General features: G+C 33.9%; 2 protein-coding genes across 6 annotated transcripts; one reads left to right on the top strand and one right to left on the bottom strand.

Annotated features, from left to right (window-relative positions):
• The first annotated feature begins 1,659 nt into the window (after positions 1-1,659).
• On the top strand, positions 1,660-10,890 carry LOC123921219 (putative disease resistance protein RGA1). 4 transcript variants are annotated; one of them, XM_045973662.1, is made up of 7 exons: positions 1,660-4,917; positions 5,250-5,424; positions 5,515-5,630; positions 5,707-5,856; positions 5,972-6,188; positions 7,252-8,226; positions 10,442-10,890. In XM_045973662.1, the coding sequence occupies exon 1, from the start codon at positions 1,783-1,785 to the stop codon at positions 4,852-4,854; it is 3,072 nt and encodes a 1,023-aa protein (XP_045829618.1). In that variant the 5' UTR covers positions 1,660-1,782; the 3' UTR covers positions 4,855-4,917; positions 5,250-5,424; positions 5,515-5,630; positions 5,707-5,856; positions 5,972-6,188; positions 7,252-8,226; positions 10,442-10,890. The 4 variants fall into 4 exon arrangements, with proteins under 4 accessions (XP_045829618.1, XP_045829616.1, XP_045829619.1 ...); XM_045973660.1 differs by lacking the exon at positions 10,442-10,890 and having other exon boundaries at positions 1,667-4,917; positions 5,972-6,397; positions 7,252-8,106; XM_045973663.1 differs by lacking the exon at positions 10,442-10,890 and having other exon boundaries at positions 1,667-4,917; positions 7,142-7,259.
• A 50-nt stretch (positions 10,891-10,940) lies between these two features.
• On the bottom strand, positions 10,941-16,831 carry LOC123921221 (potassium transporter 1). Of its 2 annotated transcripts, XM_045973665.1 has the most exons (9): positions 16,577-16,831; positions 15,792-16,035; positions 14,633-14,878; positions 13,800-13,850; positions 13,451-13,711; positions 13,014-13,066; positions 12,800-12,914; positions 12,459-12,713; positions 10,941-12,100 (listed from the first exon to the last, which is right to left on the bottom strand). In XM_045973665.1, exons 1-9 carry the CDS (start codon positions 16,619-16,621, stop codon positions 11,202-11,204), a joined length of 2,169 nt encoding a protein of 722 aa, XP_045829621.1. In that variant the 5' UTR covers positions 16,622-16,831; the 3' UTR covers positions 10,941-11,201. The 2 variants fall into 2 exon arrangements, with proteins under 2 accessions (XP_045829621.1, XP_045829622.1); XM_045973666.1 differs by lacking the exons at positions 15,792-16,035; positions 16,577-16,831 and adding an exon at positions 14,945-15,320 and having other exon boundaries at positions 10,962-12,100.
• Positions 16,832-18,283: the final 1,452 nt, after the last annotated feature.

Below are 18,283 nucleotides of genomic sequence, written 5' to 3'. Positions count from 1 at the left end.
ATTTTAGCTTGATTAAGTTTCTTCAATACTCTGAGTAATGTGTAATGTTTACTTTCAACTTGTGTTTTCATGTTATTCACCAAGTAGATATAGGTTTGCATGAGAAAATACTATTAATAGACTACTAAAATTGAATTGAATGATTTAAACAAACGCTTAATCATATAGACAACTTAATCATACAGATAATTAAGAAATCTTCAAAATGTGTTATATGTAAATATTTCTCAGAAAAGCTTTTTTTTTTTTTGACCGGCTCAGAAAAGTTTTTTAAAAATTATAATTAAAAGCTTTGATATGGCTGCCAAATTACTAGGAATGTCTAGCTAGAGATTTATTGTGAAATTGTAAGTGGACTTGGAGGCCATTAGACACAACATGTTAACCACAGGAACTAAATTCACCAAACACATAAACAACCAGCTAGCCTCGTAAGAAAACAATTAACTTTAAACAAAATGTCATTTCATTTAATTAATCGTAAGTAGTAATTAATTCATGCTAATTATTAGTACACAGTAATGCTATAACAGAACAAAATCATATTCAAATATTTGATATCACTTAGCTGGTTTACAAGGAACCACCGCTGTCATTCTGTAGCTGTTTCCAAATTATCTTGTAGTCTAGCTATAATTTTTCACTACTAAACTTAAAACCTACGGTCGATTATGATTTGTAAGCACAATAAATTAAACCCAAGTATATGTATATATAGGATAGAATCCAAACAAGTTTATGAAGAGTTCATACCAGCACAGTAAGCTAAACGCTATAGGATTATCATAACTGCTAGGTACTTAGTTCAATTAGTTCTACTTCCAACTTAAGGCTATTGTGTCTTAATAATGTATGTAGGACCGTTTTTAGTATTTAATACTTGACTTGAAATATGTTATATATTATTCTTCAGAAATGGTTCTACCTGAACTGCGATCTGGAGGGGACTATAACCACATGATCCCATAACTGCCCCCAAATCAGATTAGGTGGTCCAATGTGCCGGATACTGGTGGTGAAAACCAAAAAAGAAAAGAAATAAATCTACTAGTTATGAAGAAATATAAGTTGTTCAAAATACTGGTTCAGTTATTATAAACTTCAAACTTGTCCATATTATATTGCTACCAATTCCACAAACAATTAGTTTAATTACCAACCCAATTAACAAGGTGATATGTTTTTTTGTTGCATAGTAAACAAATGCTATTCAAGCAGTTCTCCTAGATTACCAACTGAGTTATATAGTGTTTCATTGATTAAAATTTGTAAAAGGGATAAAAACTTGTTCAAAGAAGTTCACAACATAAATCTATGTTTGGTATCACGGTAAATATGTCGGTTTTACCGTGATTTTGTGAAAGCTACATAGTGTAGTTTTGAAAAATTAATAATTATAGCATACATATTGTGATATCTTATCAGTCTGATCGATTCATTTCAATTTTTTATATTTTATTATTACCTTCAGTGTTCACACACATATCTTATAGTAGTACACTGACACCACTAAATGCATAAAACAAGAGTAATTGGATTTGGAGCCACAAACAGTTGGCAATTGTCCTTGCTTGATATTTCTATGAACAGAGACAAATGAAGTCAATAATGGACCCACAATGATAAATTTGTGATTGAAAAGTTGGCAAGTTGCATAAATTATTGAACTGGTGGCTTCGTAGCTATTTGCTACCATTGTATTCACCTCACATTTCTTCAGTTTACTACTCCTTCAATCTAAACCAATTTCTCATCTTTTCAACTCTTTCTTTTTCTGAAAAAATGGCAGAGGCTTTACTTGAAGTTGCGATTGAGAATTTGATGTCTCTGCTACAAAATGAATTTTCAACCATTTCAGGAATCAATTCAAAGGCTCAAAAGCTATCAACCAACTTAGATCTGATCAGGGCTGTTCTTGAAGATGCTGAGAAGAAACAAGTGACTGACCGCTCTATTAAGGTATGGCTACAACAACTCAAAGATGCTGTATATGTGCTTGATGATATCCTTGATGAGTGTTCCATTCAATCCAATCGACTTAAGGGCTTATCCTCGTTCAAACCTAAGAACATCATGTTTCGCCGTGACATTGGTAAAAGGTTGAATGATATTACAAGGAGATTTGATGATATTGCAGAGAGTAAGAATAAGTTTCTTTTACGAGAAGGTGTCACTATTACAAAAAGCTCAAATGAAGTGGCTGAGTGGCGCCAAACCAGCTCCTTTATTGCTGAACCAAAAGTGTATGGACGAGACGATGACAAAGAGAATATTGTCCAGTTTCTTCTCACCCAAGCAAGGGATTGTGAATTCCTTTCCGTCCATCCCATAGTTGGGTTGGGCGGTGTTGGTAAAACAACTCTTGCTCAATTAGTCTACAATGATCACAGGCTGAAAAGCAATATTTTTCATACAAAAATTTGGGTTTGTGTTTCTGAAGATTTCTCGGTCAAGAGGATTCTATGTTCCATTATAGAATCTATCACAAATGAGAAGTGTGATGCCTTGGATTTAGATGTAATACAAAGAAAGGGGCGAGAACTATTGCAAGACAAAAGATATTTGCTAGTTTTAGATGACGTGTGGAACACAAATCAAGAACTAGAATTTGGATTAAACCAAGAGAAATGGAACAAGTTGAAATCAGTATTGTCCTGTGGATCCAAAGGAAGTTGTTGTTTAGTTTCCACTCGTGATGAGGTTGTTGCATCAATTATGGGAACATGTCACACTCATCATTTGTCTGGTCTCTCTGAAAATGAATGTTGGTTGTTATTCAAACAATATGCATTTGGACATGATAGAGAAGAACAAGTAGAGCTTGTGGAAATAGGCAAGGAGATAGCAAAAAAGTGTGGGGGATTGCCTCTTGCTGCACAAGCATTGGGAGGCCTAATGCGCTCAAGGAGTGGAGAAAAGGAATGGCTTGAAATTAAAGAGAGCAGACTTTGGGATTCACTTAACGACAACTATATTTTGCCGGCGTTGAGGTTGAGCTACTTTTATTTAACGCCGATCTTAAAGCAATGTTTCGCTTTTTGTGCTATGTTTCCCAAAGATACAAAAATGTCAAAGGAAGAACTGATTTTTCTTTGGATGGCTAATGGATTTATTTCATCTAGAGAAAATTTGGAGGTTGAAGATGTTGGCAACATGATTTGGAATGAACTGTGCCAAAAATCGTTCTTTCAAGACATTGACATGGATGGAGATTATGGAGACATTTCTTTCAAGATGCATGATCTTGTCCATGATCTTGCTCAATCAATAATGGGGCAAGAATGTTTGTCTTTGGAAAATGGTAACATCACTAGTTTGTCAAAAAGTACACACCACATAAGTTTTCAATCCTGGAACTTGTTTTCAATTGATGAGGGTGCCTTCAAAAAAGTTGAATCTTTGCGAACTTTGTTTCAGTTGAAGCGATATAGTGGAAACAAATATCATTACTTCCCAACAAATCGTTTTCTTCGAGTTTTAAGCACATCCTTTATCAATGTTGTGCCATCACTAGGGAGTTTAATTCATTTAAGGTATTTGGAACTTAGTCACCTTGACATAGAATCGTTACCTGACTCTATTTACAACTTACAAAAATTGGAAATCTTGAAAATAAAATTTTGTGATAAACTGAGTTGTCTTCCAAAACGCTTGGCTTGCTTACAAAATCTTAGACATCTAGTTATTAAAAGTTGTTTGTCTCTGTCTCGCTTGTTTCCAAACATTGGAAAAATATCTTGCCTAAGAACATTAAATTTCTACATTGTTAGTTTAGAGAAAGGTAATAGCTTGGCAGAGTTACGTGATCTAAACCTAGGTGGAGAACTGGGTATCATAGGCTTAAATAATGTTGGCAGTTTATCTGAAGCTCAAGAAGCCAATTTGATGTATAAAAAAGACCTCCAAAAATTATTGTTGTCATGGTACAGAAGAAGAGATGAATATACAGAGCCCCCCCCTACTATTAATGCTGAGCAAGTACTTGAAGGGCTTCAACCTCACTCAAATCTCAAGAGTTTGGGAATAGGTGACTATGAAGGATTATTGTTACCAAGTTGGATAAGTATTCTTAGTAATTTAGTTTCTCTTAAACTTTTTGATTGCAAGAAATGTGTGCGGCTTCCATCATTTGGTAGACTACAATCTCTAAAAAGATTGGTATTAAGCAATATGGTTAATCTAAAATACTTGGATGATGAATGTCAAGATGGTATGGAGGTGGGGATTTTTCCATCTCTGGAGGAACTCTATTTATGGGACTTACCAAACATAGAGGGGTTATTGAAAGTGGAAAGAGGGGAGATGTTTCCTTGTCTTTCTGAATTGAGAATCGAACATTGCCCTAAACTTTCTGCACTGCCGTGTCTTCCATCTGTTAAAGAACTCTCTGTATGGGGATGTAATAATGAGGAGTTACTGAGGTCAATCTCTAACTTCTGTGGTCTTATCTTCCTTCATCTCGATGGCTGCATTGAAGACGGTGAAGGAATAACATCCTTCCCAGAGGGGATGTTCACAAACCTTACTTTTCTTCAGAAACTGCAAATATTACGTTTCCCAAAATTGAAGGAGTTACCAAATGAACACTTTAACCTAGCTTTAGAGCATCTCTCTATCTCTAACTGTGATGAGCTTGAGTCTTTACCAGAGCTAATTTGGGAAAGTCTACAATCCCTTCGATCTCTAAAGATTAAGAATTGTAAAGGATTGCGATGCTTGCCGGACGGTATTCGAAACCTCACTTCTCTTGAGAGTTTGGATATTCAAGAATGCCCAACATTAAAGGAACGATGCAAGGAGGGAACAGGGGAGGACTGGGACAAGATAGCACACATTCCGAATCGAATTTTTTAATCTGTTAGGGAGTCACAATTTGTTAATAATTTCAACAGTAATGAAGAAGCAGAGATGTTGTTGGTAGCTTTTTTTCTTTTTCTTTTTTTATTAATAAAATTCTTTGCCTTTTCAAAAACAAAAATAATTCATTTTCTTACTTGTTAGTTTAGTAAGTCAGTAGTATCCCTTTTTGTTTAGGGAATTGCATATTTATAGTAATTGTAACTATTTTCTCAACCTTGTCAAAAGGCCTATCTTTACATTAGGGCTCTTCATGTTCATGGCTTCTTGTCTATCTTTTCTATATTGTTATGCCATTGTGAATACACATGTTTGGATTTCAAGTGCTCAATTGACTGGATTTTCATTCAAAACATTGTTATATATTATTCTCATTACGGAGTGATTTTCAGGCTTTTGTTGAATTCATCGGAACCCTTTCCCGAGAATGAGTACACGGAATATACAAATCAATGAGGTAGAGCATGTGACACGGGAATCAAAGTTTTATTGACATGAAAAGAACTTGATGATGAAGGCTAAGCTTCCAGATGCACGGCCATTTATTCACTTAAAGTACATTGAAATGTAATTTTTTTGACTGTGGTTGTATTTAATTTTGAATATTTAACAATCTTAAATGTGAATTTCTTCTAACTTTATATTCCTTGTGTATAGGTCAATCGAACAAATTCTGCTCCAGTTGTTGTTGCATAAAGTTGTTAGATGTGAGAATAGTTTGAGTTGATTATCTTATTCCAATTTGAACCATTGGTTGAAGAATGTGAGAAGAGGTATGCTAGTTTTCTCTCTTCCCTGCATGTCCTTATTATGACCATATTATTTTCTCATTTTAGTTTCTATGTGCAGGAATCACACAATTGTGATATACTCTCAATACTGTGTTGATTTTCTAGCTTTTGTTGAAATTGTCGGAACTCTTTCCGAAGAATGAACAGCGGGGAACATGAAAAATCTTTTTCTGGTCAACCTTTGGGGAAATATAAAAATAAATGCCAGGTAATGTATTAGGACTCGCATGTTTCCGTAAGACTTTTGTTTTACAATTCAATTATTTATTTCATAATGCTAGTTTGATCGGAACACTCATGCTATTTCAATTTGTCTGTGTCAGATATTTTGTGGAACATATGGTATGGATGCTGCGGACCTCTGCAAGAAAATCCTAAATCTCTATTACAGAAGGCAGTTGATTGATCAAGTTAGTGAGAACTACTTGCTAGAAAGAAAGATCCGTTTGCAATTTTCTTCTGCAGTGGAAGATCTTATGATTTCTGATCTTCCCCAATCCCCATTAGTTGAAGTCACTACAGCAGAAAGTATATTAGAGAGTAAGAGAGATTCCATCTATATTATCATAGCTATTCAGTATATGCTGTTCAATTCATTTACTATCAGTTCTAAGTTCTAACACAGCGTATATAGTGTTCATGCCAGTCCTAGATTACCAACTGAGTTATATAGTGTTTCATTGATTAAATTTGTAAAAGAGATAAGACTAGTTCAAGAAGTTCACAGCATCAAATTAAATTCAGTAAAGGTAATAAATACTCCCTCCGTCCCTAATTATAAGCACCCTTTCAAAGATAAAATTTGTCCCTAAATATAAGCTCCATTTCAATTCCCTAAGACACATTTATTATTACTTTTTCAAACATAACCCTACTTTATATTGAAATTCGAAAAGTCAACTACAAATACATCTTTTTCACCAAGGACAATTTAGTAATTGTAATACCCAAAAAGTACACATTTATTATACTACCAACTTTTCTTAATATGCGTGAAAAACCCCAATGGGGGCTTATATTAAGGGACGGAGGGAGTATCTAATTAGGAAAATTTAAAAGCCAGTATTGACAGAAGACTATGTTTTTTCTTTTTATTTTGTCACTACCATCTGTGTTCACATGCCTTATAGGATATAGTAGTACTCTTACACCACTAGTTGCATAAAACAAGAGTAATTGGACCTATATGCAGTTGGCAATGGTCCTTGCTTGATGTTTCTTTCGACAGTGACAAATAATGTCTCCTAGTCGAACCTTGCAAGTTGCATCTATCATTGAACCAATGGTATATGCCTTTGTGGATACTTGTTCATAATTATAGAGCTGCTACTTGCTATCATTGCATTCACCTCATAGATCTTCTGTTTACTGCAGTCTCCTAGTCATGATTAATAATGATTTATGATGTCATTTGATCTTTCTGCAAACAAATGATGTAATATGATCTATATTCTATATAGCCAATCTAACATATTAGGAAAAAGCTTTTGCAGGTTTGTTAACTTAAAATAGCTTCAAGACACACATAAACACAGACACAAAATAAAAAATAAACATCATTTGAACATTCTTGTTACTTACTGTTATTTATCACATTGAATAGGTGTGCACGTATCCCTTGGAGAACTCCATTCAAGAATCAAATATGTCCAGAAACATGTAATTCCAACTATACCAAATGTTGAAAGAGTTACAGCTTCTCCTGAGCCACAGCAACCACAGAGCACAGAGCCTGGTTGCTTCAGTCAAGAATCACTCAGTTCTTGAAATATCTTTGAAGTGAGGGAAGCCATGTACATGTGAGCAATATTGTACAAAGTGGGGAACTACATTCATCCTCAGTGGAAGTTTTTATGATATCTGGTCTTCCTTATGAGTTGATTGAGAACTTACAAAAGATTGCGCTATGCAATCTTCAATCTGACAAGTTTGATGATACTTACTGCATTAAAGGCATATGCTTCTGTCATGGATTAAGTTGGAAGTTGGAAGTGAAATAAGGTGTTTTTGCTTCTGTTATCAAAAACATGGAAGGAAAATTGTTCCGCTTGCCTTGATGCTGAAGAAATCTACTTAGCTCAGATTTGTGATCAAGCTTTTTTCCTATAGGTGGTTGAAGACGACGAGTGTTACTCTAGTTTTAAACTACCATAGTTGGTGGTCTAATCCTTTGTTATGTTTGAGCCTTGTATGATTATGATTGTTGTATTTCTTTCTTGGTCTCATTCACTAGTACAGAAAACACTTTTTACATCTGGCCAAAACCTCATTTTACATCTGACCACCGCGTTCAGTTTTGTTTCCGGGGATATTGAAATCAGATGTAAAACGTTTTGTCTATATATTTGTTCCATCTGTGGTTATTGAAATCAGATGTAAACACTACTCCATATAGCCTTTTACATCTGACATATGCTCGTCAGATGTAAACTACTTGTGTAATATGTCATATTTGTACTAGTGATTGTAAACTTTGGTAGTCTATCTTGGCACACCTTGTGCTGAGGAGACTGTTTGTTAATATATATCTCATTTTAGCTCTTTCAAAAAAAAAATGTTATTATTCAGGTGTACCCATGTAGGTCTCTTCACTACTGCCATCTTTTTTTTTTTTTTTTTATTTCATTTTTTTACTTATTAGTTTAGTAAGTGAACAAGTTATGGATAAGCCTTTTAGTTTTGGGAATTGAATTTTATAATTTCATGTTTATTGTTTAGTCATTTTCATTATATATGTTCAACTTTGTCAAAAGTCCTGCCTTTTCATTAGGACACTTCAGGTTCTTATCATCTTCCTTCTGTTGAATATTCTAAAGATTACACCAATCTCAACAGCTACATTTCCATATAGAGATCAAGAAGAGTAGAAGTAAGTATATATCTAAGTAAAAACTTTTGTGGATTACATTTTCGTAGATACATAATCAAAGACACTTAAATATCAATGATGAAAAATATACAACTGAATGATCTTGATCATTGGCTGTAATGTCATTGTTATGGTTAATGACCAACATTTACATACTATATATATATACACACGCGCGAGCGCTCTTCTGTCGAAATACCTTATTACAAGGTTAGAGCAACTTCTAGCAAAGAAGTATGAGCTACTTCCATCATAATATAAGGAGATCTGCAGATTTTGCTTAGAAAAGCATAAACAACATATATTCCAACTATCTTCAAAACGTCTATTATTGCAGATACCAATTTATTCTCAAAAATGTAATTCTCTTGTTGCATATCTTTGTAGCCGTATCTGAAGATGCAACGAAACACGTGGTACTCCTTGAATCGATTTAGCACACACAAAAACGAAACATGTGGTACTCCTTTAATTTTTTGTTGTGTCCTTGACTTTGATTCCTCGCTCATTCAAAAGGATTTCATCAATCCTTTTCCTTTTCTGGGTTTCTTTTTTGATTTTTACCTCCTCCAATTTTACTCCCTCGCTTTTTTTTTTTTTTTACTAATCCTTTTTCAACGGCTAACATTTTACCTTTGGTTGAATTGATTTTCTTGATTCCGCCACTCCAAACTCATACAAATCTAGGGTTTTGCTTGCCTCAAGCCTATAAAACCCAATGAACTCATCCCAACATCATCAAACTTATCCTTTTTTTTCTCAGCAATTGCGGCTCTGTATTCTTTCTTTCTTCCCCTAGCAATTCAATTTTCTCAGCCTCATCACAAACTCAATCTTCTCAGCCTTCATCGCAAACTGAGTCGTGGAAGTGGAACACATGAAAATCTTCTCAACCTTATGTGCTTTGTAAGATATGCACATATATTGCATCTTAGATGAAAAGAAAATGATCAATTTTATCTTAATGAAAAACTAATCACAAGGTTCTGTTCTAGCCTAGGAATTGGCCTTGTTTAAATAAGATTTTGCCCGGTAACCTAAACTAGAAGAATCTATGGAAGAAATTGATATTAAAGAAGAAGATGATGTTGTATAAATCTATAGTTACTGAAGAATCTGTTGTGGTTGAAGAGCCTATTGTTAATCGTCAAAATTATGAAAATGTTGTTTCCGAAGAACCCCTACAGAGCAACAAAAAAAAGTCCACAAATAGATCAAAAGCATTATTCAGTCAATTTAATTGGGATGGTTTTATTGGATGTAGTTTGGCAGACTAAATATTTTACCATCCTAATTAAGTGGACTGAATAATGCTTTTGATCTCTTTGTGGGTCTCTTTTTGTTTAATATCATCAACAATGGGTTCTTCAGCAACAACAGTTTCATCATTCTGATTATCAGCAACAGATTCTTCAGCAGCAACAGTTTCTTCAGCAACGTCACCTTGTTCGAGTTCGATACCTTCCATAGGTTCTTCCTCTTTATGTGTCTGAGCAAACTCTTCTTTGAACAAAGCCAATTCTTAGACCAGAACAAAACCTTAATGATTAGTTTTTCATTAAGATAAAATACAATATTTTCTTTTTATTTAAGATCCAACATATGTGTATATCTTGCCTCTTTCTTAAACTTGTCAAAATCTAATAGAAAAAAGTAATTATGGCATCATAATTTGGATCTAATGCGAAAAGACGAAAAATCAAATCAACGGAAAGTAGCCATGAAAAATGACAAATTAGAAAGAATTTAAAAGCCATACCTTTTAATAAAACCCTGACAAAGCATATGTAATGGATAATGAATGAACTGGAAACATTTTGCTGGCTGTTTGGTAATGTGTCCTCTTCGGCACCTCGCTTCACTTGAGGTTTTTTGAGTTGTGTTTATTATTGTATAGTAACAATGCCTTATATTTTGATTGCAGGATATAGCACTCTTGGTCTTGTCTCTTAACTCTAGCAGTGTTTCCTCCCATCTAAGTGTTGGCTTGCTCACTGCATTCAGTACAATATCTCAAACAAAATATAATAATTTGTTTATGAATCTAATACCATGTCTATTCAAAACAATGCAATGCTTTGAAGAAAAAATAGTTAATGGTTTTGATGTAAATGAACCTTTTGATTGAGCAACATGGTCTATGTAATTAAATGAGTTCATATGGTCTGTGTAATTTGGGAGTACATACAGGGTACACTCCCAAATTACACACACCATATGAAATTTTAGCGAAAGGGTGCACTTGAGATTAATGTTTTAGTGTTGATTGGCTTAGGGATTAGTTAGTGCTACCAGTGTTTTGTATTTATATTTATATGATATGATAACCATACAAAGGGAATCACTTGACTAAAGAGATTACATCTGTTTCATAACAATCTAATTACATCAGAAATATATGCATAGAAATAGAGAATATTTAAGTAAATATAAATCAAATATTTTAATGATTATGTTACATTTCTATATATATATAGATTAAGGAGGATAAAAGTACAAGTAAATATTCTACTTTTCTAATATGAAACACTTTTCTGAATTATATTCTTAGATACAGAATCAAAGACTCTTTAGAGATCATTGATGAATAATCTACAACTTAATGATCTTGATTAATAGGCTAATAGAAGTTATTGTTAATGTTTCTGATCAACATTTACAATACATTTAGTATAAGGTTAGAATTAGACATGGTAGACCATACCAACTTCTAGCAAAGAAGTATGAGCTACTTCCAACATAATATCAGGCTCTCTGCAGTTTTTGCTTAGAAAAGCAAAAACAACATCTATTCCAAATTTCTTTAGAATTGAAGATGATTTTTTTGCCTCTGCATACGAATGTCCAACTATATAAGTAACACCTAATTCCTTGGCTTTTAAAATCAGCGAAGACTCAACTTTATAGGACTCTTCTATATTTATGTTTCCGTCATCTATAGTCAATTCATCTGTTTGTTCGTCTTGAACACCGTCTTCTATTTCTATAAACTGAATTATTTCAGATACCAATTTATTCTCAAAATTGTAATTCTCTTGTTGCATATCTTTATAACCGTATCTAACTATGCATCGAAACATGTGGTACTCCTTCGGACCGACTCGGCTGATGACTAATCTTTCATTTTCACTAACATAAGGGACTTGAACTGATTTAGCACATACAAAAACCAACACCTGATGGAATGCTGGTAAGTTTGTGATGAAATGACCGAAAATAGCAGGGATACCGGAAGCAAGATTACTGAAAATGAGTCCGATTCCGGGGACACGGACCATGCCTAAACAAGGTCCTAAGGATAGCATCTTGGTCATTGAGACCTTGTTTTCCACATCAAATTGGTGTTTCTTCATTGTTCCATAGTTCCATGTGAACATTATGGCCATAAAAATGAATGATAGCAAAATTGGAATCCAACCTCCTTCGGGTATTTTGCAAACAGAAGCTGAGATGTAAAGAAGTTCAATAGATCCAAACAATAGTAAACATGTAAGTGCTTTTATTATCCCTTGTTTCCAAACAATTATAATTACCAGTGTCATCAAACATGTTGTCACAAACATAACGGTAGTGATAGCCAACCCTACAAACCAAGCAAAATAGTTTAAGTTTAGTTTTCACTACTTCAAATATCGAAAGTAAACACACAAATAAACAACTATTTTGATCCCTAAATGTGTGAGGATTTGTCACTATAGTCGCTGAATCTACCAAAATTGCAAAAACATCCATGAGTGTGTCTTTTGTTAATAATTTTATAGACCAAATTAACTGCTGGAAGAAACATTTGATTACGAAACTGACTAAAGAAAGACACGTTAAAGTATGATTTTATAATTTTGATACATTCAGGGACTATCATGACAGTACCTCACACGAGTCACACATTTAAAGACCAAAATGATAATACAATCTAAAAACAATGGAAAAGGATATTGTACCATATGCATGACCCATCATGTTTGTATCCCTAAGGCCAATTGTGACAGCTAAACAAAGGCACATTAATATCCAATTGATCTCTGGAACATAAATCTGTCCATATATTTTGCTTGAAGTATGAACAATCTTGACTCGAGGAAAACAATTTAATGCACAGCACTGGCTTATGATAGAAAAAGTTGCAGAAATCACTGCTTGACTTCCTACAACAGCAGCAAAAGTGGCCACTATAAAAACTGGCCAAAATACAGCTTCTGCAAAAACAATACTGGCACAGTTACACTCTAGTGATCATAAATAATATCGATATTTTTTGTGGTTTCTTAAAGTAAATTCTTGCCTGGTATGGCTTTGTAGAAACTTCTCTGAATGTCATAATGGTGCTTAGAGAGAAATGCAGCCTCGCCCATGTACGCCAAAATCAGGCAGGGATATACTAAACATGTGAAAGCTATCTGGGATTTAAGTGAAGCTGTTAAAGAAGATTTCATTTTTATATGGTAGACTAATATACTTTTATCAACATTTGTAGTTATCCTATACTCTCAATTTACCTTTATTGAGAGTGCAGAAAAATGGCCCATATCAGCATACATTGTCTCCACACCTAAGACAGTATCACATAGGAAAGTTAATCCCACAACTCTTTAGCTGCTAATATAAGAGAAGTGAGTTTTGTGCAACCAAATTGGATCAACATTCGGGAAGATTTTCAAGTGCTGAACGTATTTCAAACATGTGGTTAATTACGTTAAGTAGATACTTGATAAATATATCATGTGTTGAAACTTATTAACCACGAATTTGGAAAACCTAAAAATTATGGTTAATCATTGCAGTTAATGAAGTTACGTTGATGGTTAATGAATTTTGACATCTGGTATATCCATCAACTATCTACTGACATGTAATTAACCACCTATTTGAACTAGATTAACCACTCAAAAGTTGTCGCGAAAGTTCTCCACTTAATCGAGAAATTTATAGGTACCTGTTATTGAAAGCACCACTCCACTTAATGACAACCATCCTTCAATGCCAGTGGTTTTGAGAAACCTAAACATATAGACCGGAGAAAGTGCGCGATATACTTGTCGGTTCCAGCGGAATATGTTGTATATACCAATACCACTGATGCATAAAAGCCATGCTGCAACAACTGGAGCAAACAAGAAGGCAACTCTATGTGTCCCATGATGCTGAATGGAGAAAAGGCCAACTAAAATGATACATGAGACTATAACAACATAATCTGCGCAAATCATCATCATGTAGAGTTTTAATATTGTGCATTGAGTAAACATGATGATGGTAATGATAGAAGTTTTTGGTTAGCTTACTGTCATGGAGTTGATTGATCTTAACTTGAACTCCGGAAACTGCTGAAAATACTGAAATAAGACGTAAAGAATTGTCATAGACCAAAAGGATAAACAGGTACAAAACTTTGTACAAGGATCAATTCTTGAATCAGTATATTTTCTGTTATAAGTATAACTATTCAATCTAAAATACGCTTTTGTCTAACCATATTAACGAGAAATAATCAATTCTAGCGATTAGTAATCAGCTAAATATACAGATTAAGGAATCATGTGTGACAATGCGCCAATGATTAGTCCGAGTAAAGTCATTTTTGTTTTTCATATTTGTAAAGTTAGATATCTTTGGGTTTGGTCCCTGGTATCAATTTTCTGTGTAAAAGTGCTGATATCGCAAACGGTGGTACACATCATCCTTTCCATCTAGGATGCAATGCCACATGTCAACACCACATTGGATGACAGTGTCATGTAGCACTGACAGGATGTGTCATGTGGTATTCCATGCCAATTATTGCCACATGTTTCTGATGTGTTCTGTCAATTCTGACAAGACAATATCATCCAATGTGGCGTTAACATGTGGCACTGTCATCCTACGTGATGTGTATTTAACTTTTCTAAACAGAAAGTTGACGTTAAGGACCAAAAACTAAGACATCTGATTTTGCAAAGACGTAAAGGAATAAAACCAAGATTTAATATATTCGCGGTGATAAACATATATAAGACTAAGCTCCCTTTTACTTGTACAAGTAACACCAGAGCTGAAGTTAAGGTGATAGCTTACAGGAATTCATGAAGTAAACATCATTATAGAATCTGAGAGAGGCTGCTCCTGATCAAACTACCTGATATTGCAGGAGTAATCACGCCATCACCAATCGTCATACATGTTCCCAACAGAACAAAGATCAGAAGTCCTGTTTGGAACCTAGGATGCTTTTCAATGAACAACTTCAAAACTGATGATTGCCATGTATCAGCTGAATCTTCTGTTGAATAAGCAGATAAATTCTCATCTGTAGGTTGCTGATTTGGCAAAATGCTCAGTTTTGCATGTCTGCAGAGAAGTGAGTATAATGCAAAGGTTCCTCCTGCACAATTAGTAAACAATTATTTTATGTATAAGCTTACATAAGCTATTTGTATAGCTGAATTACTTTTATATATTCTACATGCTGTTTTCATTAACTATATTGGAGAACTTTTGAAAATAAGTTGAAAAAAACTTATGAAAATTGTCACAAGTTTTTTTTCATACGTTCTTCCAAACAGTCTAACAAAATTTATGGTAGTAGTTAAGCTCATATAAATCAATCCAAACAGGCCCTAATTATCCTAAGGAACTTAAGAAATTATTTGGTTATCTGAACAAATGAAAGACAATACTAGTCCATTTGAACCCATGAAAGTTTTATTAAATTTGTCCTTTTATACCAATTACCAAGGTGGTCCTCTCTCCTCCACAGATTAAATGGAAAGAACAAAACTAGTACTATAACTTTACAAGATAAGAATCAATTTCATGACAAACTAAAGATAAAAGGGTCTAAAAGTACTTGTCTATTAATTAATAATATTGGACATGACAAAGAAGGAAAATTATGGCTTATAATAATTATATGATATAAAGTCTAAAAGAACAAATAACAGAATATACTCTGCTTCCTTCTGTCATGTTTTTATTCATTTGGTAAGCCAAACATATGCAAAGGTAATTTATGTGATTTTTGGCTGAATAATTATGTGATTAGAAAAGTAATAACCTTCGGTCTCATATATGAGCAAAAATTCATTTTTCAGGTTTATTGAATAACTGATGTATCTAGTTCATATTATGGATCAGATATATCAGTTATTCAATGAACCTGAAAAAGGAATCATGAGACCGGAGAGAGTATCTTTGATGAGTAATTTATAATTGATTTGACTTAAGCAGCATAAAAGCCAAAAGGACTGAAAAGACAAACACCAAAAAATCTTCAACATCATGATTGAGAATTGTACCTTCTCCATTATCATCAGCAGACATAACAATGAAAACATATTTGAAGAGAGCAATAATGGTAAATGTCCAGAAAATGAATGAAAGCACCCCAAAAATTTCCTCATCATCTTCTTTGAGGCTCAATTTCCCTGAGAATGATGTCTTGTATACATAAAGAGGAGAAGTACTAAGGTCACCATAGACTACTCCAAGACTTTGGTATGCTAGAGTCAACACATTTGCACAAGTTGTTTTCTTTAAATTCTAATACATTAAACCAAACATAAGAAATTAATAATATAATATATTATATGACAAAGTAAATGAAATAAAATCCATACATAATTTTATCATTTGAAAGTTGGTATACTATAAGCTTTTGAGCACGAAGACAGTTGAGATAAACAGTTTAATTAAGCGCTTAAATTTATCATGAAATAGACATATCAGCATTTTTCAAACAAAAAGGGAAAAAATGGAAACGCTATAAATGTTTTAAAAATTAAAAGACCAAAACCGAATAAAACCGATAAAAAAAAAAACTAATTTGTTTAAAAATATAAAAAATAAAGGACTACAGGAGTAATTTTGCCTTAATTTTATAATGGTTGAAACCTCATTTAGCTCAAAGTATAAGGCTAGTTCATGAAAACTCACAACCTTAAACATTTCAAAAGAACATAGGAAAACATGAAATGAAACACACTTGGTTATAAATGACTAGTGAGAAATTGTTCATTAAAAAAATGTTGGAAAGTATTTAAGGGGAAAAAGTTCCGTAAGTTAATTAAAACTTTATGAGTACCTGTTGAGATATTCCATGTTCAACAAATTGCTCAGAAGGATTCATGACTGAAACATATATAAATGGAAGTGAAGGTTGGAACAGAACCAAAAGATGAAGTAAAGTTATTAAGAGAATGATGAGATATATAGAAGAAAAAAAGTTGGAGAATAGAGAAAATGAGGAGTGGAAGAAGTGAAGTAGTAACAAGGCAAGTGGTGTGTGTGTCCAAAGAAGTTGTAAAATGCATTCAATGCTCTTTAACTTTCTTTTGTTGGACTTTCATTAACCAACCTAACACCTTCCCATTACCCTTTCTAAATGAATGGTTAACAACTTTTTCTTAATTCTTTAGTAAAAAAAAAACACTTTTTCTTAATTCTTGTTTTTGGTTAAAATAGTCTTCTTTTTTATTTTTAAATCAATGTGCTGTGTTTACGTGGATTTAGATTTTGGATAAATGTTATGTAAATGAGGATATATGATATGATAAATATTTGCAAATGTTAAAAAATAATGACCGACTTCTGTTGTACTGTGTTTGATTTAAAATTTGTTCCTGGCATTCCTGCTACTAGACAAACTGGAGGTCAATGGACAGGACAAAAATACAAATTCTTGTTCTCATAAAATCACGAGACAATTTTTTGTCCTCTACACAAGTTGTCTAAAATACAAAAATAATTTTTTGTCCACCAAACATCGTAGAACACAAAGTGTGTTCGATACTACCTTAGACGTTTGTCCTGTGTTATTTTATCTTATACTATCATATACCGTTCTGTCGAGTACTTATATCTAGAGCTGTCAAAACGGGCGGCCCGGCCAATTTCGGGCCGGCCCAGTCGGACTTCAGGCTTCGTTGGGCCGGGCTTAAAAGCCCGGATAAAAAACGGGCTTCCAAAATTAGTGCCCGAGCCCGGCCCGGTACGGGTAGTCGGGCTTTTGGGCCGGCCCGTTTTTATTTTTATTTTTTTTTACTTCTAGTGCTCAAACTCAACTATATAAATAGCATTAATAATTCTCGCGTGTCCTATTTTTTACTCATCCGCTATATATATATATATATATTCTCGCGCGCCATATTTTTATTTATCCCCTATCTACGAGTTTCTCGCGCGCCCTATTTTTACTCATCCACTACCTACGAGTTTCTCGCGCCCTATTTTTACGCATCCGCTACTTACAAGTTTCTCGCGCGTCATATTTTTACTCATCCGCTACCTAGGACTTTCCCGCGTGCCCTATTTTTACTCATCCACTATATATGAGTTTCTCGCGCGCCCTATTTTTATTAATCCCCTACGTACGAGTTTCTCGCGCGTCCTATTTTTACTCATCCGCTACCTACGAGTTTCTTGGGTGCCCTATTTTTACTCCTGCTACTTAAGTAGCGGACGGTGTTTTATAATTTATATTACAAACTAATTTCAAATAATCCAAAATAAATTATTTATATTTATTTTTTTTTAATTTTAATTTTTTCGGGCTTGCGGGCCGCCCGCGGCCCATTCGGACTAGCCCATATTTTAATCGGGCTTTATCATGTCGGGCTAAAAAACCCGAAAATAATTCGGGCTAGGATTTTCAAGGCCCGAGCCCGGAAAAAAATCGGGCTTGACGGGCCAGCCCATTCGGGCTAGCCCATTTTAACAGCTCTACTTATATCTTACATATCAATCGGATGTCCTTTGTATAAAACTTCTAATATTAGAGAATTGAGCTGCA

The sequence above is a fragment of the Trifolium pratense genome, linkage group LG4, assembly GCF_020283565.1.
Source record: "Trifolium pratense cultivar HEN17-A07 linkage group LG4, ARS_RC_1.1, whole genome shotgun sequence".
NCBI classification, from domain to species: Eukaryota; Viridiplantae; Streptophyta; class Magnoliopsida; order Fabales; family Fabaceae; genus Trifolium; species Trifolium pratense.
This window is presented reverse-complemented; position numbering and strand designations above follow the sequence as displayed.

Excerpts from the sequence above, each read along its gene's own strand:
- LOC123921219 (XM_045973662.1), top strand. The coding sequence starts at position 1,783 with ATGGCAGAGGCTTTACTTGAAGTTGCGATTGAGAATTTGATGTCTCTG.
- LOC123921221 (XM_045973665.1), bottom strand. The coding sequence starts at position 16,621 with ATGAATCCTTCTGAGCAATTTGTTGAACATGGAATATCTCAACAG. Across the intron at positions 13,712-13,799 it reads GATCAATCAACTCCATGACA|ATTATGTTGTTATAGTCTCA; the intron begins GTAAGCTAACCA and ends TGATTTGCGCAG. Across the intron at positions 12,915-13,013 it reads TTTCTGCACTCTCAATAAAG|ATAGCTTTCACATGTTTAGT; the intron begins GTAAATTGAGAG and ends CTTAAATCCCAG.